The 25705-nt window shown below is 51.1% G+C and overlaps 1 protein-coding gene across 4 annotated transcripts in view; it reads left to right on the top strand.

Annotated features, from left to right (window-relative positions):
* The window catches only part of LOC134339005 (sodium-coupled neutral amino acid transporter 3-like), a 58708-nt gene that overhangs the window by 3032 nt on the left and 29971 nt on the right, over nucleotides 1-25705 (top strand). For 2 of the 4 annotated variants that reach the window (XM_063035238.1, XM_063035237.1), the window contains exons 2-7: nucleotides 17988-18184; nucleotides 18742-18826; nucleotides 22548-22666; nucleotides 23519-23592; nucleotides 24100-24192; nucleotides 25521-25602. In XM_063035238.1, coding sequence (XP_062891308.1) covers nucleotides 18087-18184; nucleotides 18742-18826; nucleotides 22548-22666; nucleotides 23519-23592; nucleotides 24100-24192; nucleotides 25521-25602 — 551 coding nt within the window. In that variant the 5' untranslated portion in view covers nucleotides 17988-18086. Of the gene's footprint in view, nucleotides 1-3491; nucleotides 3905-17468; nucleotides 17577-17987; nucleotides 18185-18741; nucleotides 18827-22547; nucleotides 22667-23518; nucleotides 23593-24099; nucleotides 24193-25520; nucleotides 25603-25705 lie in introns of those variants that run through there. The other 2 variants (XM_063035236.1, XM_063035239.1) reach the window with 2 other exon arrangements.

Genomic DNA, 25705 nt, shown 5'->3' on the forward strand with positions numbered 1-25705 from the left:
TCTTGAGATTTTGAAGATGCCCCTTGTCATCCTCACTGGTACAATGATGTTATCGAGGTAACGCTGAGTATCAGTGTAACAGCACCTGGTCTCTGCTAGACAGCGGGTGCTTTTATACCTCATTGTCACCAAACAATTGATACTAGAGCGTAGAATCATCACAGCGATATTTGATTCTGCGCTTCCCGCTCCCTGGATTACAAATCGATAGTAAATATTAAAAATTTAAATTATAAATCATAAATAGAAAATAGAAAAAGGGAAAGTAAGGTAGTGCAAAAAAACCGAGAGGCAGATCCGGATATTTGGAGGGTACGGCCCAGATCCAGGTCAGATACCCACTCCAAACATAAGCCCATTGTAACGATAAAGCCCTTTGTGAGTGTTTATGGTGAGAAACACTTTGGACTCTTCTTCCATCTCCATCTGTACTTAGGACCCACTTTGCTGAAGTACTTCCCTCCAGAAAGGTTTGGAAGACATCCTCTATCCTGGCCAGAGGGTATTCATTTACTTTCAGTACTGGGTTGATAGTGGCCTTACAATCACTGCCAGTCCTGACAGTCCCATTCTTCTTGTCTACAGGGACAACTGGCATTGCCCATGGCTTCCATTCAACCTCCAAATGATCTAGCTCACTGGCTACTTCATCAAAGATGGTATAGGGAACCGGACGGGCTTTGTAAGACTTGGGTGTGGCGTTTTCATTTAGCACTGCATTACCCTCGATGAACCAGAGCGCAAGCATTTAAAGTGAGAGGGGTAAATATAAAGGAGATGTGCAGGGTGGGGTTATTCTTACACAGAGCTGGGGTGGGTGCCAGGGTGGTGCTGGGGTTCGGTCGTCGAAGACTTCAGCGACTTTCTACAGGTGCACCAGTGCAGGGCAGTCTGACTGGTCGCAACGCCGTCTGGTACGGGGGCCCCAGTGTGCAGGAGGGCTGCTGGGAGCTGGGAACTCAGTCAGTTCCGTCTCCGGCCCAGGCCTCCTCTCTGTCGAGGATGTTTTCAACAGGCAATGCCTCCAGGAGTCCGTATCCATCATTAGGGACCCTCACCGTCCGAGACACACCCTCTTCTCATTGCTACCTTCGGGGAGGAGGTACAAGAGCCTAAAGACCCACACTCAACGATTCAGGAACAGTTTCTTCGCTTCCGCCATCTGTTTTCTGCACGGTCTCCCTCACTATTCCTCTCCTGTCCTGTTTAGTTTTGTAACTTACAGTAATTTTATGTCTTCCTTTTTTACCGGCTGCCACAGAACATTTAAAAAAAATGAAATTAATAAACCTGATTCTGAGGTACAATGGAGGCTTTTAAGAGGCTCCTAGACAGGCACAGGCCTCTCATGGTCTGAGTCGACATTCCCTCCCCTAGACAGGCAGGGAGGGACATGATGGGCTGAAGGGCCTCTCTCTGTACTGTATGACTACGCAAAGGCTGAAGGGAGCAGTATAATTCGGCCTCATCATCCCAGTTATAGAACACTACATCACAATATGGCCCTTCAGCCCACAATGTTGTGCTGACTGTCTAACCTACTCCAGGTCAATGTAACCCTTTGCTCCCACATAACACTCCATTTTTGTTTGACCCACGTGCCTATCTAAGAGTGTCCCTAATGTATCAGTCTCTATCACACCCCCCCACACACACTGTGTTTCATGCCCCTACCACTCTGTGTAAAACAAAAAAAAACTACCCCTGGCATCCCCTCCTCCACCCCCGCAGATGACACAAAAGGTTGCTGAAGCCGTGCATCGTGTGGTTGGCTGTTGCAGGTTGCAACGGGACGTTGACAGGATGAAGTGAGCTGGGCTGAGAAGTGGCAGATGCAGTTCAACCCAGTGAAGTGTGAAGTGATTCACTTTGGAAGGTCAAACGTGAAGGCAGAGGGTTCGGGGTTAATGGCGAGATTCTTGGCAGCGTGGCGGGATCTTGGGGTCCATCTCTATAGATCCCTCCAAGTGGATTGGGATGGTTGGGGGGGGGCGATTGGCGTGTTGGCCTTCATTAGTCGGGGACGGAGTTCAAGAGTTGTGAGGTAATGTTGCAGCTCCATAAAACTCTGGTCAGACCACACTGGGAGTATTGTGTTCGGTTCTGGGTGCCTCATTATAGGAAGGATGTGGAAGCTTTAGGGAGGGTGCAGAGGAGGCTGCCCGGATTAGAGAGCACATCTCGAGTGAGTTAGGGCGTTTCTCTTTGGAGCGATGGAGGATGAGAAGTGACTAGATAGAGGTGTGCAAGATGATGAGAGGCAGCGATTGAGCGGACTTACCCAGCGTGGAAATGGCTAATACAAGGGAGCACGGTTTTTCTGCGATTGAAGGGAAGTATAGAGGAGATGGAGGTAGGTATTTTTCACACAGAGAGTGGTGGGTGTGTGGAATGCCCTGCCAGGGGCGGTGGTCGAGGCAGATACATTAGGGTTATTTAAGAGATTCTTAGATAGGTACATGGATGATAGAAAATGGAGGGCTATGTGAGAGGGAGGGGTTAGATTGATCTCAGAGAAGGTTAAAATGTTGGCACAACATTGTGGGTTGAAGGGTCGATATTGTGCAGAACTGTCTGCGTTCACCTTAAGATGATGCCCCCTCATATTAGCCATTTCCACCCTGGGAAAAAGTCTCTGGCTGTCTACTCCATCTGTGCCTCTTATCGTCTTGTACACCTCTATCCAGTCGCCTCTCATCCTCCTTGACTCCAACGTGAAGAGCCCTTAACTTGCTCAACTTTCCACGTAAGACATGCTCTCTAACCCTGATAATTCTCCTCGGCAACCTCTCTGACGCTCCCACATCTTTCCTAGAATGAGGCGAGCAGAACCGAACACGATACTGCAGATGTGGTCTAACCAGGGTTTTATAGAGCTGCAACATTCCTTCACGGCCTTAGATAGTAACGAAGGCCAACACACCACGCACCTTCTTAGCCACTCTCTCAACTTTGAGGGATCTCCGGACGTGGACCCCAAGACCCCACTGTTCCTCCGCACTGCCAAGAGCCCTGACATTAACCCTGTATCCTGCCTTCCAATTCAACCTTCCGAGGTGAAATTACTTCCCACTTGCCCGGGCTGAACTCCCGTCTTCCGCTTCTCGGCTCTGCGTCTCGTCAACGCCGGTTGTAACCTTCCCACACTCCCCGCAAAGCCGCCGGCAGGAACCGAACATCGTCCCTCCGAGCGCGGTTCTTCCGGGGTTTCCTAACGCGCGCAAAATGACAGAGGGAAGGGCCGAAGGGCCTGGTCCTGTGCTATGCTGTAATGGTCACTACTCTGCAAACCTGTATCGCCCTTCCCTTCAATAATCCCGCTCTGAGCTGGGGGGTCCCCGTATCCCGGCAGGGCAGGGAAGGGGGAGGAATTTGTGTGTGGTGGGGCTAAGACTGGGATCTTCCTCAACCCCCTTCCCAACAATGCAGTTCCTAAAGCAAAGACTGCGAGCCAAGATTCTCCGAGGAGCAGCAGTTGCGTCAGAAACTGATGTAATCGGAAACGCTTAATTTAAGGCGCAGTTACCTCGCGCAACAGCCGTACGCGCGTGTGTGTGTGTATATATATGTGTTTCTTGGTACGAATTCAGAGTACGAAAACATATATATATACATTTATATACATATATATATATATACACACACACACTCGCACCCCAACTTCCCTCTGCAGTCCCGCGCCGCCGTTCCGGGACCGGACCCCGCTCGTGTGGACCTTCCAAGGCAGGCAGGGGCAAACTTTTCACAAAAGTTTCCTTCAAACTTTTTTTTTCTCGGGAATCGCGACCACGTGTCAACTCCGACTTCAGAGGATCGCGTCGGATTTCAGGCTGGTCCCTCGATTTGAAGGCTCCTTCCTAAACCCCCCCTCCCTCACCTCTCCCACCAGGCTGAAGCCTAAAGGGTGAGTTGCTGTTGTGTTCCGTTTCATTTCTTCGGGGAGTTTGAATTAGCCGAGGGGTGATCCCGGTTCTCTCAATTCTGGCGTGAACTGGGATCGTACTGTGCTTTCTTGGGGGCAGCGGGGACCTCTCACCCCCTCCTCTCTATATATATTCCCTTCCCTCCCTCCCTCTCTCGCTCTCTCTCTCTCTCTGGCTCACACGTGGCCGAACGAGTTATGTGGCCTTAAAGAAAACTTAAAAGCCGCTACCTCGCCTCCTAACTTTAGTCCTGTGATCCCCTCCCCCGACCCTAATTATAAAGATACTGAGGTCAATGGGACTGCTCCCCCCCCCCTCCGACTCTTACCCAAACTCCACCGGCCCAGGTCGATGCTTCTGGGATGTTTGGCCTTCAATTGCTATGGAGGGAGAATTTTACTTCCTTCCCCTCCCCCTCCCTCGCTCCCCTCCATCCCCCTCCCTCCCCTCCTTCCCCCTCATTCCCTCCCTCCCCCTAACCTCACACCCTTTCCCTTCCTCTCCTCTCTCTCCTCTCCCTTCCTCCTTCCCCTCACACTCTGCCCCCTTCCTTCCCTCACTCCCTTCCTCCTCTCACCCCACTCCCTTCCCGCTCTCTTTGCCCCCTTGCTACCTTCCCCCTCCCTCCCCCACTCCCTCCTCCCTCCCTCCCTCACTCCTTCCCCCACTCCTTCCCCCTCCCCTCCCCCACTCCCTCCTCCCTCCCTCCCTCACTCCTTCCCCCACTCCTTCCCCCTCCCCTCCCCCACTCCTTCCCCCTCCTTCCCCCCTCCTCCCTCTCCACTCCTTCCCCCTCCCTCCCCCACTCCCTTCACCCTCCCCCACTCCTTCACCCTCCCTCCCCCACTCCCTCCTCCACTCCCTCCTCCCTCTCCACACCTTCCCCCTCCCCTCACCCACTCTCCCTTCTCCTCACCCTCTCCTCCCTCCCCTCTGTACTCCTCCCCCTCCTTCCCCTCTCTCCTCCTTCCCTGTCTCCCCTTCCCCCTCTCCCCTCCCCACTTCTTCCCCCTCCATCCCCCACATGCTCTCCCTACCCCACTCCTTCCCCTCCCCTCTCCCACTCCCCCTCCTCCCTCCCTTCATCCCCTCCCCTCCTTCCCCTTCCCCTCCCTCCCCTTCCCCTCCTTCCCCTCCCTCCCCTTCCCCTCTCTCACCCCTCCCCTCTCTCCCCTTTCCCTTCCCCTATCTCACCCCTCCCCTCTCTCCCCTTTCCCTTCCCCTATCTCACCCCTCCCCTCTCTCCCCTTCCCCTCTCTACCCCTCCCCTCTCCTCTCCCCCCCTCCCCTCCCATCTCAATTTCCTCTGCCTCTCCTCTTCTCCCTTCCCCTCCCTCCACCTCTCTTACTCCCTCCCTCCCTCCCTGTATCCTCTCCTGAGCCTCTCATCCCTCTTTTCCTCCCTCTCCCCTCCCTTCTTCTCTTTGGTCTTTTTCCCTTGCCCCACTCTATCCCCTTCCCCATCTCCCATCTCTCCTTCCGACCGTGTGGTCCATCCCAACATTGCCCAATAAATGGATGATACCGGGGGGGGGGGTGCAAGGGCCCGATAGTTGACCCTTGGGGTGGGGGCCATTAGTGCTGAGGTGATGGGCATTAACACACTATGGGGAGAGTTAAGATGAATAACATTAGAATTCCAAAGGAATAGGTGAATGGGGTTGGAGATAAGGTAATTATTGTTTAAGTTAATATAGTTAATTTTAGGTTAATGGAGCTAGTGTTAGGTTAGTGGGACTAGTGTTAGGTTAATGGAGGTGGATGGGGTTAGTGTTGGGTTAATGGGATTAGTGTTAGGTTAATGGGGTTAGTGTTGGGTTAATGGGATTAGTGTTAGGTTAATGGGGTTGCTGTTGGGTTAATGGGGTTAGTGTTAGGTTATGTGCATTAATGTGGCTGGTTCTGTACTCACTCACTGGAGTTCAGAAAAATGAGATGGGATGTCATTGAAACCTATCAAATATTGAAAGGCCTGGATAGAGTGGATGCGGAGAGGATGTTTCCTATGGTGGGAGAGTCTAGGACCGGAGGGAACAGCCTCAGAGCACAGGGACGCACCTTTAGAACAGAGATGAGAAATTTATTGTGCCAGAGGGTGCTGATTCTTTGTCAGAGATGGCTGTGGAGGCCAAGTTTTTGGGTATATTTAAAGTGGAGATTGATAGGCTCTTCCTCCAAGAAGAGCACAAGCTTGTCGTGGGGTTTGGAGGCTTGCTTCATAGCCTTGTGTTGTGATAGGGTCACCCATGCCAAACAGGTCAAAGGGTAGAGGCCAGACCAAGAGCGGTTCACTGGTCCTCCAGGTTCAGGGGTTCAGCTCAGGGCTAACACCCCCAGCTGGTCAAACAAAACTGTTACAGGAACAGCAACGAAGGATCCTTCTACATCGGAGTGTGACGGTGTGGACAGACCAAGATGGAGGACTTTCATTGCTGCTCGAAAATGCCAGCAGCATAACTTGATAAGTTCTTGATTAGCCAGAGCGTCAAAGGTCATGGGGAGAAGGCAGGAGAATGTGATTGAGAGGGATAACAAATCAACCATGATGGAATGGCAGAGTATTTCAATACTTGATAGGTTTCAGTGAGACCCCATGCATTATTCTACACTAGGGATTTGTGCGTAATCAATCACATGTCACGAAACGCAATTCTGATGGGTTTTTTTAAGCATTGACATGGGGAGGGGCAGGAGATGTTGTCTGCATGGACTTCACTTGGATCTTTGACGCTATCCTGCGTGGCAGGTTGGTCTGGGAGGTCAGACCTTTTGGAATCCAGGGCTCCCGGGTGGGTCGGAGAAGAAAGGAGACAGAGGGTGGTTATGGGGGGGATTGTTTCTCCAGACTGGAGGCCTGCGACCAGTGGTGAGTCCCTGGGGTCGGTGCAGCACGCCGAATCAAAAATAGGTTTAATATTACTGACATCTGTTGTGAACTTTGCTGTTTTGTGTCAGACGGACAGTGAAATACATAAAAACTATAAATTATTATAATAAATATACTGTATATTAAAAATTAAGTAATGCAAAAGAGGGCAAAGATAGTGAGGTAGTGTTCATGGGTTCATTGCCCATTCAGAAAGAAGCTGCCCCTGAATGGCTGACTGCGAGCCCTCAGGCTTCTGTACCTGCTCGCTGATGGTAGCAATGGGAAGAGGGCATGTCCTGGGTGATGGAGGGTCCTTCTTGATGGGTGCTGCCTTTTTGAGGCATCGCCTTTTGAAGATGTCCTCGATGGTGGGGAGGGACGAGCCCGTGTTTGAGCTGACTGAGTTTACGATCAGCTTGTTCCGATCCTGCGCGTTGGAGCCTCCAGACCAGACGGTGATTTTAGACTGCTCTCCACCGTACATCGGTAGAAATTAGCTATAGTCCTGGGTGACATTCCAATCTCAAACTCCTGATGAAGTATTGCCGCTGTCGTGCCTTCTTTGTAATCGCATTGGGCCCAGGATAGATATTCAGCGACGTTGACGCGCAGAGCTTTGAAACTGCTCCCTCTTTCCACCGCTGATCCCCTCGATGAGGATCGGTGTGTGCTCCCTCGACTTCCCACAGTCAATTCCTTGGTCTTACTGACGTGGAGTGCGAGGCCGTGGTTGAGACACCACTCAAGATAGTGAAGGGGGTAATCAGAGTTTGCCGCAGGATCTTGAAGTGGGCCAAGGAATGGCAGGCAGAGTTTAATTCAGACGAGTGTGAGGTGCTTGACTTTGGGGAGTTAAGCCAGGTCAGGACTTGTGCGGTAAATGGTTAGTGTTGTTGAACAGAGAGACCTCAGGGCGCGGGCACGTGGTTTTCCGAAAGTGACGGCACAGGCCGACAGGATAAAGAAGAAAGAAAAAGTTTAAAGTAAACTTTATTATCAAACTGCATACTGTGTACGTCAGTCACCATTTACAACCCTGAGATTAATTTTCTTGTGGACATACTCAGCAAATAGTAACTACAACAGGATCAATGAGAGTGCAGAAGACAACAGACTGTGCAAATGCAAATATAAATAGTCATAGTCATACTTTATTGATCCCGGGGGAAATTGGTTTTCATTACAGTTGCACCATAAATAATAAATAGTAATAAACCATAAATAGTTAAGTAGTAAAAAGTAAATTATGCCAGGAAATAAGTCCAGGACCAGCCTATTAGCTCAGGGTGTCTGACCCTCCAAGGGAGGAGTTGTAAAGTTTGATGGCCACAGGCAGGAATGACTTCCTATGACGCTCTGTGTTGCATCTCAGTGGAATGAGTCTCCGGCTGAATGTACTCCTGTGTCCACCCAGTACATAAATAGCAATAGCAAATAAATAGCAATAAATAACGAGAACATGAGATAAAGAGTCCTTAAAGCGAGATCATCGGTTGTGAGAACATCTTAATGATGGGGCAAGTGAGTGTAGTTATCCCCTTTTGCTGAAGAGCCTGATGGTTGAAGGGTATTTGAACCTGGTGGTGCGAGTCCTGAGGCTCCTGTACCTTCTACCCGATGGCAGCAGTGAGAAAAGAGCACGGCCTGGGTGGTGAGGATCTCTGATGATGGATGATGCTTTCTCACGACAGTGCTTCATGTAGATGTGCTCAGTGGTTGGGAGGGTGTTACCTGTGAAGGCGTTTCAGTCGGAATATCGAGTACAGGAGTTGGGACGTTGCATTAAAACCGTAGAAAAGTTCTCTGAGACCGAATACTTGGTACTGTGTGCAGTTCCGGCCACCCAGATGTAGGATGAATGTCATTTAGCTGGGAGAGGTGAAGGTGGGGGGGTGGAGGCAGGAAAGATTTGCCAGGATGTCACTGGGACTGGGGATTTTAAGGAGAGATCAGACAGGCAGGAACTGATTTCCCTGGAGTGAACGACGCTGAGGAGAGATCCTATGTCGGTTGTCAGTCATAAGCAATGATGACAGGAGGCCTACGTGGGAGGGTTTTTTAAAAACTGTTCCACCCTCTCAACCTGGTCCAGTGGTACACACTGGGGTCTTCTTTGGTTGCAGTGGATGACCGCGACATCTTCCATGCCTTGTCAGTCCCGTCGTTCTCCGGGGAGCGTCGCAGTGCCAACCTCATGGCCGTCGGACCTCACTGTAGATCTCAGCTGCCCGGTCTGCTGAAGCTGACTTCACCGTGCGAGGACAGGCGTGTCCCTGTCCCACCGGGGTAAGAGGCCGCAGGCTACCCTCACCTGGTTCCCCCCACCTGTCAAAGCGTTGTGCCGGGCTGCGGCTGCTGTCGCATGCAGACAGGGACTTGGAGCCACAGGTGAGAGCTGAGTGTCCGGTGGGGGCCAAAGGTGAGAGAACTGGCCCAGAGCGGACGCCACTAGCCCCTTCACCAGAGGGGCTACCCCAAGGTTATAACACCATTGATCGAGTCTTTGCCCCAGGGTAGGGCAGCCTAAATCTTGAGCACCCAGGTTTAAGGTGAGAAGGGACCAACAGGGGCGACTCCTTCACCCGGAGGGCGGTGGCGTCTGAAACGAGCTGTCAGAGGAAGCGGTGGAGGCAGATACAATTCCAACGTTGATAAGACCACGCACAGGACCACGATCGATGGGACGGGTTTAGACAGTCTTGTCAACTGAGTACAGCCTCCACACCACGGTGAAGCCGTGCCAGAGCTGTGTTCTCTCCGCACCCTCGTAGGGGTCGGAACGCCGGCGCACGACAGAGAACGGACTTGCCAAGCTGTTGTTGCTCTACTCTAGAAGATCCTCCATATTTTCTGGCCAAGAAAGGTCTCCAGCCACGCCCTACTCCTTCGGTGTCACCGAGGGGACATGGCCACAGTCACCGTGAAGGGACTTTGGGGATGGACTGGGCGCCTGAGAGGCCAGCTTCATCATCAGGACAACTTCCTCTTCACAGACTTCCACGGGAAAGGGGAAAAAACCCGAAGAATGAATGGCAGGAACATTAGAACCGCAAAGCCCCCCCCTCCCTCACCCCTGCATGAGTGGCAAGCATCAACCCTCTGCCGTCCCCCTCCCCTCTCTTGGTCCAGCAAAAACAGCAGACCCCCCCCCCCAAGCCCACCCCCCATGCAAGCAATAGCAAAGCCCCCAAAGACTAAGATCTAGATTCCTTCAAAAACTACTGCCCTTTATTATTTAACTTGGCCTTAGAACCCCTTGCTAACACTGTTCAGGGTATTAAGAGAGGGGACAAAGTACACAAGGTTTCGTTATATGCAGATGACCTGTTAGTTTATATTTCAGATCCTAGGAAATCTATTCCTTCTATGTTCTCTATATTTTCTTAATTCAGTTTTTCTGGGTATAAATTAAATTTACATAAAAGTGAGTTATTTCCTATTAATAATTTCTCTGATCCAAATCACCAAATACTTTTTAGTATTGCTAACAATTACTTTACCTATCTTGGAAAAGAGTACGGACGACGTTTCGGGCCAAAACTTGGGTCCTGACGAAGGGTCTCGGCCTGAAACGTCGACTGTACTTTCTTCTGTAGATGCTGCCTGGCCTGCTGAGTTCCTCCGGCGTTTTGTGTGTGTTGCTCGCTGTTTCGATGTCACAATCTGCCGCAATGCTCGTCCGAGCTCTGAGCCCCCCGCGCCGTTTCCGAGACGATGGGGGTGAAGGTGGGAGTTAGTGTTCAGGGGGTAAGGGTTTGAGTCGAGGTGGTGAACGTTTTCGAGAGCATATGACCAAATTGGGAGTAATAAAAAAAAGTATCTCTTGCTGTGGGAACTTTGAGTAGAGATGATTATTGAGTAATGAATTAGTTACCCTAATTATGGACTTCATTTTTTTCAAAAAAAGAGTCCATTTGCATATTTATGTGTACTTATTGTTTGGCCATTAGTAAAATATAACAGAGACAGAATCATTTTAGAAATGTTCAAAAATTATTAATATTGATCTTTAAAAAAAAGTTGAAATATGACATAATTTCTAAATAGTACTGTTATTGTGCCTCATGCAATGTACAAAATTATAAATGTTGGTGCCCTTTCGTAAAAGATCAAGGACAGAAAAATAACACATTTTACTAATAGACTTTAGTTGCCACAGCAACGGTGACAAATGTCTCCGGGGTTGCGAAAAGATCATTTGCTGTCACATTTGGCGGTAAAGAAAGTCGCGATGCATGGCGCAGTGGGTTCAGTTCCCGCCGCTGTTCGTACGTTTATTCCCCCTCCCACCTCATGACGGTGTGGGTTCCCCCAACCCCCAGTTCTCCGGCCTCCCCCCACAGATTCGGGTTGGTAAATCGCTGGGCGTGCGTTGTTGGCGCTGGAAGAGTAGCGACACTGGTGGGCTGCAGCCCCACCCCACCCAGCGCGCCGTGCTGGTCGTTGACGCAAACGATGCGTCGCAGCGAACGTCCCGGTGTTCACGTGACATACAATGCTTCAGGGAAAGAGAAAAAGCAGGTGATCACTTTGGTCAGACTGTCGCAGGTCCCCCGGAGATTAGCTCAGATATATATTGAGATACACAGCCAGCATGGGAGTAACAGAGTCTGCCCCCGTCTTCTCCAGTCCCCGATGGAGGATCCCGGCACAAAACGTCGACTCTTCATTCCCCTCCGAAGATGCTGAGCTTCTCCCGGCAGTTGCAGAGGGCAGCTTTTGTTCGGGGGTATTAAATTCAGGTTCGGTAAGGCCGGGAAGGGTTAATGTTGGGGTTCGGAGATAAATTTTGTGTGGTCCAGTGGAATTCAGGGCAGAGGTTGTGGGCTGGCTGGAAGGCGGAAGTTGAGTGTCTCAAGGTTGGAGACGCGGGTTTGTGCATCCAGTTCTCCTGGCGCCTGTCTGCTCAGGCGGCACGACTTTGGGCTGAGGGAAAGCAACGATGTTCCGCTCAATGTACCTGCTGACACATCGGCAGCTCCCAGAGGAACTCATGTCTTTGGTAGCTGGAATGTCTGACCCCGGGAGTGTGTGATGGGACAGTGTGGAGGGAGCTTCACTCTGTGTCTGACCCCAGGTGTGATGGGACAGTACGGGGGGGTGTTTCACTCTGTCTGACCCTGGGAGTGTGTGATGGGACAGTGTGGAGGGAGATTCACTCTGTGTCTGACCCCGGGAGTGTGTGATGGGACGATGTGGAGGGAGATTCACTCTGTGTCTGACCCCGGGAGTGTGTGATGGGACAGTGTGGAGGGAGATTCACTCTGTGTCTGACCCTGGGAGTGTGTGATGGGACAGTGTGGAGGGAGATTCACTCTGTGTATGACCCCGGGAGTGTGTGATGGGACGATGTGGAGGGAGTTTCACTCTGTGTCTGACCCCGGGAGTGTGTGATCACTGTAAAACTGTAAATGCCTGGGTCTTCCTGGGAGACATGGGAAATCAAGTTTCAGAAAAGTTCTTGCAATTGTGGTCTTCTGTGCTGTCTGAGAATGAACCAGGAGGTTGTTTGATCATTAACTTTCACTGGAAGGCCTCTGCTGAGGCAGCTGTTAGAGTTATGGGGGGCCTTCGCTGTTCCCTTGGAAACGTGAACCAGAATCAGGTTTATTGTCACTGACATACGCCGTGAAATGTGTTGTTTTATGGTGCAATACAGAAAAGAAATGCTCAATTATATAAAATTATAATTTAAGATTATCAAAGTTTAAAAAAAACCAAAAGTATAAATTAACATATGCTATTTTTAAATTCTTCATTAAAGTCATAAAATTAATATGTATTACAAAATAAAATATAAAAATTATTTTAAAATTCTATAACTGATATATTACTGTCGAGTTGTAGGGGGTTGGGAACCAGAGTGCCAGAAGAATTAGTGGAAAGGTTATGGAGACGGATGTCATTAAGACTTCAGACAAAGTTGGGGACCAAAAGGTGGGTCTAACGTCCTGAGCTACGTATATTTCAATGCAAGAAGTATTGTAGGAAAGGCAGATGAGCTCAGGGCCTGGATCAATACATGGAATTATGTTATCGTAGGCATTAGTGAGTTGGTTGAGTGAGGGCAGGACTGGCAGCTCAATATTTCGGGGTTCCGTTGTTTTTGACGTGACAGAGCTGGAGGGATTGAAGGTGTTTCTCATCAGTGAAAATGTCACGGCAGTGCCCAGACAGGACAGACTGGAGAACTCACCTGGTGAGGTGTTACGGGTGGAACTCAGAAGTAAGAAAGGTATGACCATATTAATGGGGCTTTATTCCAGATCCAAGAGATTTAGAGGAGCAAATTTGTAGAGAGATGCTGTTGTTACAGTAGGTGATTTTAACTTTCCACATGTTGACTAGGAATATGTTCTGGAAAGTTTCCTTAATCAGTACATAGAAGTCCCAACGAGAGAGTGCGCGATATTTGATCTCCTATTAGGGAATGAGACAGGGCAGGTGCCAGAAGTTTCTGTATTAAATACTTGGCATCTAGTGATCATAATGCCATTAGTTTCAAAGTAAATATGGTCCAGGGGTTGAAATTCTAAACTGGAGAAAGGCCAAAGCTGATGGTATCAGAAATGATCTGGCAAGTGTGGATTGGGACAGGCTGTTTTCTGGCAAAGGTGTACTTGGTAAGTAGGAGGCCTTCAGAAGTGAAATTTTGAGAGTACAAAGCTTGTACATTCCTGTCAGATGAAAAGTTTACGGAACTTTGGCTTTTGAGAGATCGGTTAAGAAAAATAAGGAGATGCATAGCAGATATAGGCAGGTAGGAATAAATGAGGTGCTTATGGAGTACAGTGTGGCGTGTGGCCAAGTGGTTAGGACATTGGGCTCACAATCTGAAGGTCGTGGGTTCGAGTCTCAGCCAAGGCAGTGTGTTGTGTCTTTGAGCAAGGCACTTAACCACACACTGCTCCAGTCCACCCCGCTGAAAATGGGTACCGGCAAATGCTGGGAGTTAACCTCGCGATAGACTGGCGTCCTATCCGGGCGGGGGGGAGGGTCTCGTACTCTCAGTCGCTTCACGCCACAGAAACCGGCATAAGCACCGGCCTGATGGGCCACAAGGCTCAGGACAGACTTTAACTTTAACTTATTGGAGTATAAGAAATGCAAGAGAATACTTAGAAGAAAGAAGGGGGATAAAGGAAGGCACGAAGTTGCCCTAGCAGACAAGGTGAAGGAGAATCCAAAGGGATATGTTGAGAGCAAAATGATTGCGAGGGACAAAATTGGTCCTCTGGAAGATCAGGATGGTAATCCATGTGTGGAGCCAAAACAGATGGAGGAGATCTTAAAATGATTTCTTTGCATCTGTATTTACTCAGGAGACAGACCCAGAGTCTGTAGAAGAGGAGCAAAGGGGCATCAACTTCGTGGACCCTGTACAGATTACAGAGGAGAAGATGTTGGCTGTGTCGAGGCAAATAAGGGTGGATAAATCCCCAGGGCCTGGCAAGTCCAGAAATTGCAGGGACTCCTGCAAAGATACTCGAATCATCCTTAGAGACAAGTGAGGTGCCGGAGGAGTGGAGGACAGCAAATGCTGTTCTGCTGTTTAGGAAAGGCTCTAAAAATAAACCAGGAAATTATAGACCAGTGAGTCTGACAGCAGTTGTTGGAAAGTTATTAGAAGGTATACTAAGGGGCCAGATAAATAAGTATTGGGATTGACATGGACTGATTAGGGATAGTCAGCATGGCTTTGTGCGTGGTAGGTTGTATCCAACCAGTCTGATGGAGTTTTTCAAGGAAGTTGCCAGAAAAGTTGATGAAGGCAAGGCAGTGGATGTTGCCTACATGGACTTTAGCAAGGCGTTTGCCGAGGTCCGACATGGGCACTTGGTCAAGAAGGTTCAGTCGTTCGGCATTCAGGATGAGTAGTAAATTGGATTAGACATTGGCTTTGTGGGAGAAGTCAGAGAGTGGTAGTAGATGGTTGCCTCTCTGATCTGAGGCCTGCGACTAGTGGAGTGCCGCAGGGATCGGTGCTGGTTTCGTTGTTGTTGGTCATCTATATTAACGATCTGGATTATCATGTGGTTATTATTATGTGGTTAACTAGATCAGCAAATCTGCGGATGACACCAATATTAGGGTTGTAGTGGACAGCGAGGAAGACTTATCAGAGCTTGCAGCAGGATCTGGACCAGTTGGGGAAAGTGAATGAAATTTAATGCAGACAAATGTGAGGTGTTGCTCTTTGGTAGGACCAACCAGGGTAGGTCTCACACAGTGAACGGTAGGGTAGAAAAGTGCGGTATCCAGGAATACAGGTCCATAATTCATTGAAGGTAGCGACACAGGTAGATAGAGTGATAAAAAAAAGCTTTTGACACAATGGGATTCCTCAATCGAAGTATTGAGTAAAGGAGATGGGATGCTATGTTGGAGTTGTGTAAGATGTTGGTGAGACCTGATTTGGAGTATTGTGTGCAGTTTTTGTCACCTACCTACAGGAAAAATGTAAACAAGGTTGAGAGAGTGCGGAGAAAAACTACAAGAGTGTTGCTGGGTCTGGTGGACCTGAGTTGGAGGGAAAGATTGAATAGATTAGGACTTCGTTCCTTGGAACGTAGAAGATTTGAAAGGAGATTTGACATAGGTGTACAACATTATTGGGTATAGATAGGGTAAATGCAAGCAGGCTTTTCTCACTGAGGTTGGTTGAGACGCCAACTAGAGGTCATGGGTTAAGGACGAAAGGTGAAAGGTTTATGGGGAACATGAAGGGAGACCTCTTCACTCATAGTGTGGAATGATCTATCAGTGCATGCAAGCATGATTTCAATGTTTGAGAGAAGTTTGGTACATGGATAGGAGGGGTATGGAGGGCTATGTTCCTGGTGCAGGTTGTTGGGAGTAGGCAGTTTAAGCAGTTCAGCATTGGCTAGATGGGCCGAAGAACCTGTTTCTGTGCTGTAATTTCTATGAGTTGCAGAAGTAAATAAAAGTAAACTTTGAAAAAAAGATGAGAAGTGAAGTAGTGTTCATGGAATCAGGAATCTGATGGCAGAGGGGAAGAAGCTGTTCCTAGGACATTGAAGGTGTGACTTCAGGCTCCTGTACCTCGACAGTAACAGTGAGAAGAGGCCGTGACCCAGATGGTGAGGGTCTTTAATGACAGATGTCACCTCTTTGAGGCATGGCCGTGTGAAGACGTCCTCGATGCTGGTGAGCCAGGAGCCTGAGATGAAGCTGGCAGAGTTTACAACTCTCCGCAGCTTTACCCGACCCCCTGTACCAGACAGTGAGGCAACCAGTCATCATTCTCTCCATGGTACATCTGTAGAAATTTGTCAGGACGGACGGTGGGGACAGGTCTGTTACTGTGTAACACTGGGCTACGGTACCGGTGGGGACGGGTCTGTCACTGTGTAACACCAGGGTACGGTACCGGTGGGGACGGATCTGTCAGTGTGTAACACCGGGGGACGGTACCGGTGGGGACGTGTCTGTCACTGTGTAACACCGGGGTACGGTACCGGTGGGGACGGATCTGTCAGTGTGTAACACCGGGGTACGGTACCGGTGGGGATGGATCTGTCAGTGTGTAACACCGGGGGACGGTACCGGTGGGGACGTGTCTGTCACTGTGTAACACCGGGGTACGGTACCGGTGGGGACGGATCTGTCAGTGTGTAACACCGGGGGACGGTACCGGTGGGGACGTGTCTGTCACTGTGTAACACCGGGGTACGGTACCGCTGGGGACGAGTCTGTCACTGTGTAACACCGGGGTACGGTACAAGTGGGGACGGACTATCACCGTATAACACTGGGGTACGGTATCAGTGGGGATGAGATCCGGTAATAGTTTGTGTCCTTGTACATCGTTTCCTTTAAGAATTAGCACAGGTAGTGTTGGTGTTGGTGAGTGTGTGTCAGGTGTGTCCTTACTGGCCGTGGCCCTCAGCCTGAATATGAGAGAGAGAGAGACACACAGTCACACACACACACAGGAACACTGAGCCAGACAGACAGGGACAGTGGGACACAGAACCACAAACACACACACACACACACACACACACACACACAGGTAGGTGCAAATTGTGGTGGGGTGCCTTGGGTGCATGGTGTTTAGCGCTTAGCACAATTTACCTTACCTGTGACACGGGTTCAAATCCCGCCGCTGCCTATGAGGAGTTTGTACGTTGTTCCCGTGACTGTGTGGGATTCTGCGGGTGTTCCGGGTTCCTTGCATCGTCCATCGATGTACCGGTTAGACGGTTAGCTGGTTAAATTAGTGAGGGAGGGTGGTTGCTAGGCAGTGCGGCTTGAAGAACCGATTTCATGCCAGATCCCCATAAATTAATAAATTATATATAAATAGAACAGAATTATCAGCTCAGCCCTCAGTAATATTCCTGCACAGGCACCCGTCAGGGTAAAGGATCAGAACATCAAAAATAAAGATTTGGCACTTTAATTCTGCTGTTTACTGAATCGAGTGGATTGAAGTCGCTTGCGTTCACTGAGAGAGTTATAAATAGTGCAGGGATAATGTTTCTCATGTTTATATGGCAGAGGAGCGATGTGTCATGTGATCACAGTGTGGCGGTGTGGAGGGAGCTTCACTCTGTGCCTGACCCCGGGAGTGTGTGATGGGACGGTGTGGAGGGAGATTCACTCTGTGTCTGACCCCGGGAGTGTGTGATGGGACGGTGTGGAGGGAGCTTCACTCTGTGCCCGACCCCGGCAGTGTGTGATGGGACAGTGTGGAGGGAGCTTCACTCTGTGTCTGACCCCGGCAGTGTGCGATGGGACGGTGTGGAGGGAGATTCAATGTGAGTCTGACCTCAGGAGTGTGCGATGGGACGGTGTGGAGGGAGCTTCACTCTGTGTCTGACCCCGGGAGTGTGTGATGGGACGGTGTGGAGGGAGCTTCACTCTGTGTCTGACCCCGGGAGGGTGTGATGAACAGTGTGGAGGGAGCTTCACTCTGTCTGACCCCGGGAGAGTGTGATGGGACGGTGTGGAGGGAGTTTCACTCTGTGTCTGACCCTGGGAGTGTGTGATGGGACGGGTGAGTCTGCAGGTTCATGGTCCTACCTGAACCCTCAGTTGTTAGTGTGAAGGATGGGATCATGGGAGACGGGAAGTGATTCCGGTCAGGATGCCCACATCCTGGGATGGGACCTGTCCACATCCGTGCTCAGTCCACCGAAGCATTAATGAAACCCCTGCTTCCATCCCAGCCCAGGGTGTTCCCGAATTCCTGTTGTCCCTGAGCACTGCCTCCCCAGCAAGACGTCAGCAGTGGATTCGGGCAGAAACGGCGCACGCAAGGCGACAGAATGGAGATGGAACGGTTGTCGTGGGAGGACGCGGAGGCGACGGAGAACATGGACAACGAGAGCGTGGTGACCAATGAAAAACTGATGTATACAGAGAGGTGAGTGCAGACCGGCCCCCCCACTGTCTCTCCCCTCTCTCTGCACCCCCCCCAATGACTCCGTACTCCATCGGACTCTCCTCTCCCTCATCCGCTCCCCCATCACTCTGTGTCTGACCCTGGGAGTGTGTGATGGGACAGTGTGGAGGGAGTTTCACTCTGTGTCTGACCCCGGGAGTGTGTGATGGGACGGTGTGGAGGGAGCTTCACTCTGTGTCTGACCCCGGGAGTGTGTGATGGGACGGTGTGGAGGGAGCTTCACTCTGTGTCTGACCCCGGGAGTGTGTGATGGGACGGTGTGGAGGGAGCTTCACTCTGTGTCTGATCCCGGGAGTGTGTGATGGGACAGTGTGGAGGGAGCTTCACTCTGTGTCTGACCCCGGGACTGTGTGATGGGACGGTGTGGAGGGAGCTTCACTCCGTGTCTGATCCCGGGAGTATGTGATGGGACAGTGTGGAGGGAGCTTCACTCTGTGTCTGACCCCGGGACTGTGTGATGGGACGGTGTGGAGGAAGCTTCACTCTGTAACCACTGTCATCCATTTCTTTTACCACAGTTACGAGCCGTCTGAATCTACGGCAACGGAGTGCCAGGAGTTCTTGCCTCACTCCTCTGGGAAAAAGCCAATCGAGTTTACAGATGTAAGGACTCTCCTGCTGGCTGGACTGTTCAAAGCGGCATTATCCGGATTGTGGCGTGTAGCTTCCCACGGAAGGAGGAGCCTGTTACATTGGGAATTCCCAATCGGAAAAATGGAGGGAGGATGATTAGGGCCACTCGGCCTGGCTTTGTGTGGCACAGGCCGTGTCAACCCAAATGGGTTTTTCGAGGAAGTTATTGTGGAGGGTAGGATTATGGCTGTTGTCCACCTGGATTAGTAAATGTCTTCGATGAGGTCCCTCATAGCAGTCAGATCCTGAAGGTTAAGATGCACGGGATCTGTGGTGAATTGGAAGCTCTGCCAACATTGTTTCACGTTTTCCATTCAGCATTCTGTCTCTGCATTTCTGCACACCTGCCCTTCGCCGTGGGATAGGAGATACAGGAGCAGAATTCAGCCATTTGGGCCATCAAGTCTGCTCCGCCATTTCAGCATGATCCATTTTCCCTCTCAGGCCCAGTCTCCTGCCTTCTCCCCATATCATAGAAACATAGAAACATAGAAAATAGGTGCAGGAGTAGGCCATTCGGCCCTTCGAGCCTGCACCGCCATTTATTATGATCATGGCTGATAATCCAACTCAGAACCCCGCCCCAGCCTTCCCTCCATACCCCTTGATCCCCATAGCCACAAGGGCCATATCTAACTCCCTCTTAAATATAGCCAATGAACTGGCCTCAACTGTTTCCTGTGGCAGAGAATTCCACAGATTCACTACTCTCTGTGTGAAGAAGTTTTTCCTAATCTCAGTCCTAAAAGGCTTCCCCTTTATCCTCAAACTGTGACCCCTTGTTCTGGACTTCCCCAACATTGGGAACAATCTTCCTGCATCTAGCCTGTCCAATCCCTTTAGGATTTTATACGTTTCAATCAGATCCCCCCTCAATCTTCTAAATTCCAACGAGTACAAGCCCAGTTCATCCAGTCTTTCTTCATATGAAAGTCCTGCCATCCCAGGAATCAATCTGGTGAACCTTCTTTGTACTCCCTCTATGGCAAGGATGTCTTTCCTCAGATTAGGGGACCAAAACTGCACACAATACTCCAGGTGTGGTCTCACCAAGGCCTTGTACAACTGCAGTAGTACCTCTCTGCTCCTGTACTCGAATCCTCTCACTATAAATGCCAGCATACCATTCGCCTTTTTCACTGCCTGCTGTACCTGCATGCCCACTTTCAATGACTGGTGTATAATGACACCCAGGTCTCGTTGCACCTCCCCTTTTTCTAATCGGCCACCATTCAGATAATAATCTGTTTTCCTATTTTTGCCACCAAAGTGGATAACTTCACATTTATCCACATTAAATTGCATCTGCCATGAATTTGCCCACTCACCAACCTATCCAAGTTACTCTGCATCCTCTTAGCATCCTCTTCACAGCTAACACTGCCACCCAGCTTCGTGTCATCCGCAAACTTGGAGATGCTGCATTTAATTCCCTCATCCAAGTCATTAATATATATTGTAAACAACTGGGGTCCCAGTACTGAGCCTTGCGGTACCCCACTAGTCACCGCCTGCCATTCTGAAAAGGTCCCGTTTATTCCCACTCTTTGCTTCCTGTCTGCTAACCAATTCTCCATCCACATCAATACCTTACCCCCAATACCGTGTGCTTTAAGTTTGCACACTAATCTCCTATGTGGGACCTTGTCAAAAGCCTTTTGAAAATCCAAATATACCACATCCACTGGTTCTCCCCTATCCACTCTACTGGTTACATCCTCAAAAAATTCTATGAGATTCGTCAGACATGATTTTCCTTTCACAAATCCATGCTGACTTTGTCTGATGATTTCACCGCTTTCCAAATGTGCTGTTATCACATCTTTGATAACTGACTCCAGCAGTTTCCCCACCACCGACGTTAGGCTAACCGGTCTATAATTCCCCGGTGTCTCTCTCCTTCCTTTTTTAAAAAGTGGGGTTACATTAGCCACCCTCCAATCCTCAGGAACTAGTCCCTTCATGCCCTGACCAATCGAGAATCTGTCAGCCTCTGCCTTAAATATACCCAATGACTTGGCCTCCACAGCTACCTGTGACAACAAATTCCACAGATTCGCCACCCTCTGGCTAAAAAAATTCCTCCTCATCTTCACTCTCATGGGCACTCCGCCATTCTGAGGCTGCGTCCTCTGGTCTTAGACTTCCCCACCATGGGAACCATCCTCTCCACATCCACTATATCAAGGCCTTTCAACGTTCAATAGGTTTCAGTGAGGTCACCCCTCATTCTTCTGAATTCCAGAGAGCACAGGCCCAAAGCCATCTTTATTTATAGGCATCCGTTAGTTTTGTGAGACCATGGATTTGCGCCTTGGAAGGTTTCCAGGGCGCAGGCCTGGGTAAGGTTGTATGGAAGACGAGCAGTTGCCCATGCTGCAAGTCTCCCCTCTCCACGACACCGATGTTGTCCAAGGGAAGGGCACTAGGATACAGCTTGGCACCGGTGTCGTCACAGAGCAATGTGTGGTTAAGTGCCTTGCTCAAGGACACAACACACTGCCTCAGCCAAGGCTCGAACTAGCGACCTTCAGATCACTAGACGAACGCCTTAACCACTTGGCCACACGCCAAAGCCATCAAATACTCTTCATATGACAAGCCATTCAATCCTGGAATCAGCTGAACCCTCTCCAATGCCAGCACATCTTTTCTATGACAAGAGGCTCAAAACTGTTCACAATACTCTAAGTGAGGCCTCGCCAGTGCCTTATAAAGCCTTCATATCACTGCCCTCTGGTGCCCCTCCTCCTTCCCTTTCTCCCATGGTTCACTGTCCTCTCCTATCAGATTCCTTGTTCTTCAACCTTTCACTCTTCCACCTATCACCTCCCAGCTTCTTACATCATTCCCCCTCCCCTACCCACATACCTTCCCCCCCCTCACCGGGTCTCACCACTCTCCAGTTAAGTTGGGCTCCCCACCTTCTTATTCTAGCTTCCTACTCCTCCCTCTTGGCCTGAAACTTCACTCCTCTCCAAAGTCGCTGCCTGACCTGCTGAGTTTCTCTGTCAGTTTGTGTGTGTGTTAGAGTGATTTGGATTCAGAAGTTCGAAGGTCAGTTTCGTTTGTCCACCGAGACAAAGTGTGAAATGCATTGCCTGTGCCGAATCCAATCTGCGAGGATTGCGCTGGGCAGCCCGCAGGTGTTCCCAGGCTTCCGTTGCCAACACAGCTTACTAACCCTCACCCGTACGTCTTTGGGAGCCGGGGGGAAACTAGAGCCGCTGCTGTTTCGTCAGTGAGCTTGACGTGGTTTGAACTGGATCTGGCAGTGCAGTCGTGAGTCAGCAGAGGGGTGCTCGGTGTGATGGAGCTTCAGACGCTGCTGCCAACTCGGACAGGCTGGGGTCTCTCCGTCGAGAGGTCCAAAATCCAGCCACAGACAGTGGGGGTCCTGAGTCCCAACAAGAACGGTTCACCCACCAGCCTCTGGGTGGTGATCCCTGACACAGGGGAGATTCACAGTTTTCTATGCCACTATAAGGCCACCACTCGTCCCCCTCCGCTCCAGGGAATAAAGTCCTAGCCACACAGTTAGACAGGGCGGGGAGGAAAGCGCACTTGCCTTTGCCAGTCAGGGCATCGAGTTTCTGCTGTGTAAAGCCTCGGTTCGGTCACGCGTGCGCTGTTGCATGGGGTTGTGGAAATGGAGCTCGGGCGCTGACTGGATCTCCCTTCCCCTCTGCAGCAGTTCGAAGGGAAGACCTCGTTCGGGATGTCCGTCTTCAACCTCAGCAACGCCATCATGGGCAGTGGGGTCCTGGGCCTGGCCTATGCCATGTCCAACACTGGCATTGTGCTCTTTGTGTAAGTCCGGGCAGGGGTCTGCGTCCACCATCCTGGGCGAGGGGTGGGAGGGGTGCACTGGGGCAACGTGGACAAAATATGAGATGTTCCCAGCCCATGACATCATAGGTGACATTACTGATCCGTGACATCACCAGTGAAATCAGCGGCCTTGTTACATCATTGATGATGTCACCAGACCAACATGATTGGCCAGCAACATCGCAGCTCCCTCATAGCATCACTGATGATGTCACCATTAATGGCCCATGGCATCATGATGACATCATTTGCCCTGTGATCATTGGGCCATGACATCACTGATTATGTCACTAGCCTGACATCTGGCCAATGACAGCAGCAGTCACTGATCACTGACCTGTGATATTACCAATGACAGGGTCATCACTGATGACATCACCAATGACATTGGATCAGCACCACACATCAAAAGGCTCTATTTTCCATCAGTCACTGGCTTAAATACTGATGACATCACTGGGACCGCCCTCTCTCCCTCCACAATTCATTCCAATGTGTCACATACAGTGGAGGAGGAGACCATTCAGCCCATCGAGCACATGCAGTACCATTCACAGCAATGCTGTCGATGATCTCCTAGGAACTGTCCCACATCGTAAAAGTGGCTGGGTACCCCCAGCCTGTGTCCCTGAGACAGGTGGGTGGTCCCAAAGCTGCACTGATCTCTCTGGGCGGGCACAGACCCTGGGGACAGGAAGGGGTGAGGGTGAGACCCCAGGGACGTGGGGGTGGGAGAGGACCCGTGTCGGGTAGGGGCAGGGGTCCTGTCAGGGGCAGTAATCGAACACTGGTTCTGTCTCCGCCTCCCCCCTCCACCCCCCACCACTCCAGGATCCTGCTGATCTGCATCGCCCTGCTGTCGGCCTATTCCATTCACCTGCTGCTCAAATCTGCCGGGTTTGTTGGTGAGTCTCATCCCCACCTCTGTGACCCCCCTTCCTTCCCCACACCTCTCCCCCATCTGTGACCCCCTCCCTCCCCTACACCCCTCCCCATCTCTGTGACCCCATCCCTCCACTACACCCCTCCCCATCTCTGTACCCCTCCCTCCCCTACACCCCTCCCCATCTGTGACCCCCCTCCCTCCCCTACACCCCTCCACATCTCCATGACCCCCCTCCCTCCCCTACACCCCTCCCCATCTCTGACCCCCCTTCCTCCCCTACACCCCTCCCCGTCTCTGTGATCCCTCCCACCCCTTCACCCTTCCCCATCTCTTGGAGGGGTGGGAGTGAGCAGGATTGATGGAGGTCTGTACTCAGCAACGCGGAAGAGGGAGCTAGTATGGGGGGGGTGAGCCGGGGAGGAGGGGGGTGGAGGGGGAGGGAGCCGGGAAGCCAGTGCCTCTTCGTGGGAAGGTGATGGGGTTAAGGGTTCCTGATGATTTACCCCCTGTCTCTCGTCTCCCACAGGGATCCGAGCCTACGAGCAACTGGGTCTGAAAGCCTTCGGACAGCCAGGGAAAGTGGTGGCAGCTGTGGTCATCTCCTTACACAATATCGGAGGTAGGAGTGGTGTGAGACCAGACTCTATCCCCCCCATACCCCCTCGCCTGCCTCCTCTCTCCCTCTCGTCTGGCTTGCGCCAAGTCGAATGACGTGGGTGGTCACGATCTTTCCACGTGATTGCTCTTGGCAAATTTTTCTACAGGAGTGTTTTACCATTGTCTTCTTCTGGGCAGTGCCTTCACAGGGCGGGTGACCCCAGCCACTCTTCAGCGATAGTCTGCCCAGCGTCAGTGGTCGCGTAACCAGGACTTGTGATGTGTGCCGGCTGCTCGTACGACCGTCCACTGTTGTGTTGGTCACTGAGGGACAGTGCAGAGAGAACTCGCGCACAGCAGTATGCAGGCTATTCGGCTGAACTTTATCCACCCTCCAGTGTGGAGTGACTAACGAGTGGCATAGGATTTAACCCATTAACCACCAGAACATCCACCACCCACTCCCATGGCCTCACGTGACCCTGATCGGGGGGCTCAGCAGGTGCTACACCTCGCCCAAGGGTGACCTGCAGGCTAGCAGAGGGAAGGGGCACCTTACACCTCCTTTGGTAGAGACGTACCTCCACCCCTCCCCTACCCATGAGGGACTCAGATGAGGTGGAATGTGTGAAACCTTTTTCCCCCGTGATCGGCGGAATCATAAACAAGAGGGCACAGGTTTCAGGTGAGAGAGGAGAAAGATTCAGTAGGAAATGGATAGGCCACTTCTTCACTCGGAGGGAAGTCCGCAGGCGGAATGAGTGAAGCAGGCACATTCAGAACAATTTAAAGGCACTTGGTCCGATGGGAAGGTGTAGGTGGATACGGGCCACGCCAGGCTAACTTGAGTGGGAATCTTGGCTGGCACAGATCAGATGGGCTGAAGGGCCTGTATTGGTGACGAGTGTGACTATAACCGTGTCAGTTTCCTTCTGGGAGAGAGTGACGGTGGGGAAGGGTGGGGGGAGAGGGAGAAGGGGGTTTGGGGTGTGGATGTTGGCTGAGTCGGGGAGGGGGTCGGGTGGGGGTGAGACTAAGGTTCAAGAAGTAACCAGAGAGGGGGTTGCGGAGGGGATTGACAGGGAGAGACGGTGGGGTATGTTGAGATGGGAGGGGGCAAGTGGAACAGGAGTTGGTGGGGGGGAGAAGCAAGGGTGTTTGGAGAGGGTGGGAGGCAGCAGGGGCCGAGCCCCAGAGCAGGGAGGCAAGTTCGAATCTCGCCCCGGGGTCCAGGGGACTCATTCTCTGGAAATGGAATAATTTTGTGAATAACCCCCTTTATCTTCCTCTGCCACCCCTCCCTCTTCTCTCCATCCCACCCCTCCCTCACTCCGTCACCCCCCCCCCCAGCCATGTCCAGTTACCTCTACATTGTGAAGTACGAGCTTCCTCTGGTCATCCAGGCATTTCTCCGGCTGCATGAGAACAATGGGTAGGTGGGCACCCCCCTGATCCGTCCCCGCCCTGGCCTGCATCTGCTGGACCCGCTCACGGGACGGGGCGGAGTGGAGGGGGTGGGGGTTGCAAAGATGTGG

Source organism: Mobula hypostoma, chromosome 28 (assembly GCF_963921235.1).
Source record: "Mobula hypostoma chromosome 28, sMobHyp1.1, whole genome shotgun sequence".
NCBI lineage: Eukaryota > Metazoa > Chordata > Chondrichthyes > Myliobatiformes > Myliobatidae > Mobula > Mobula hypostoma.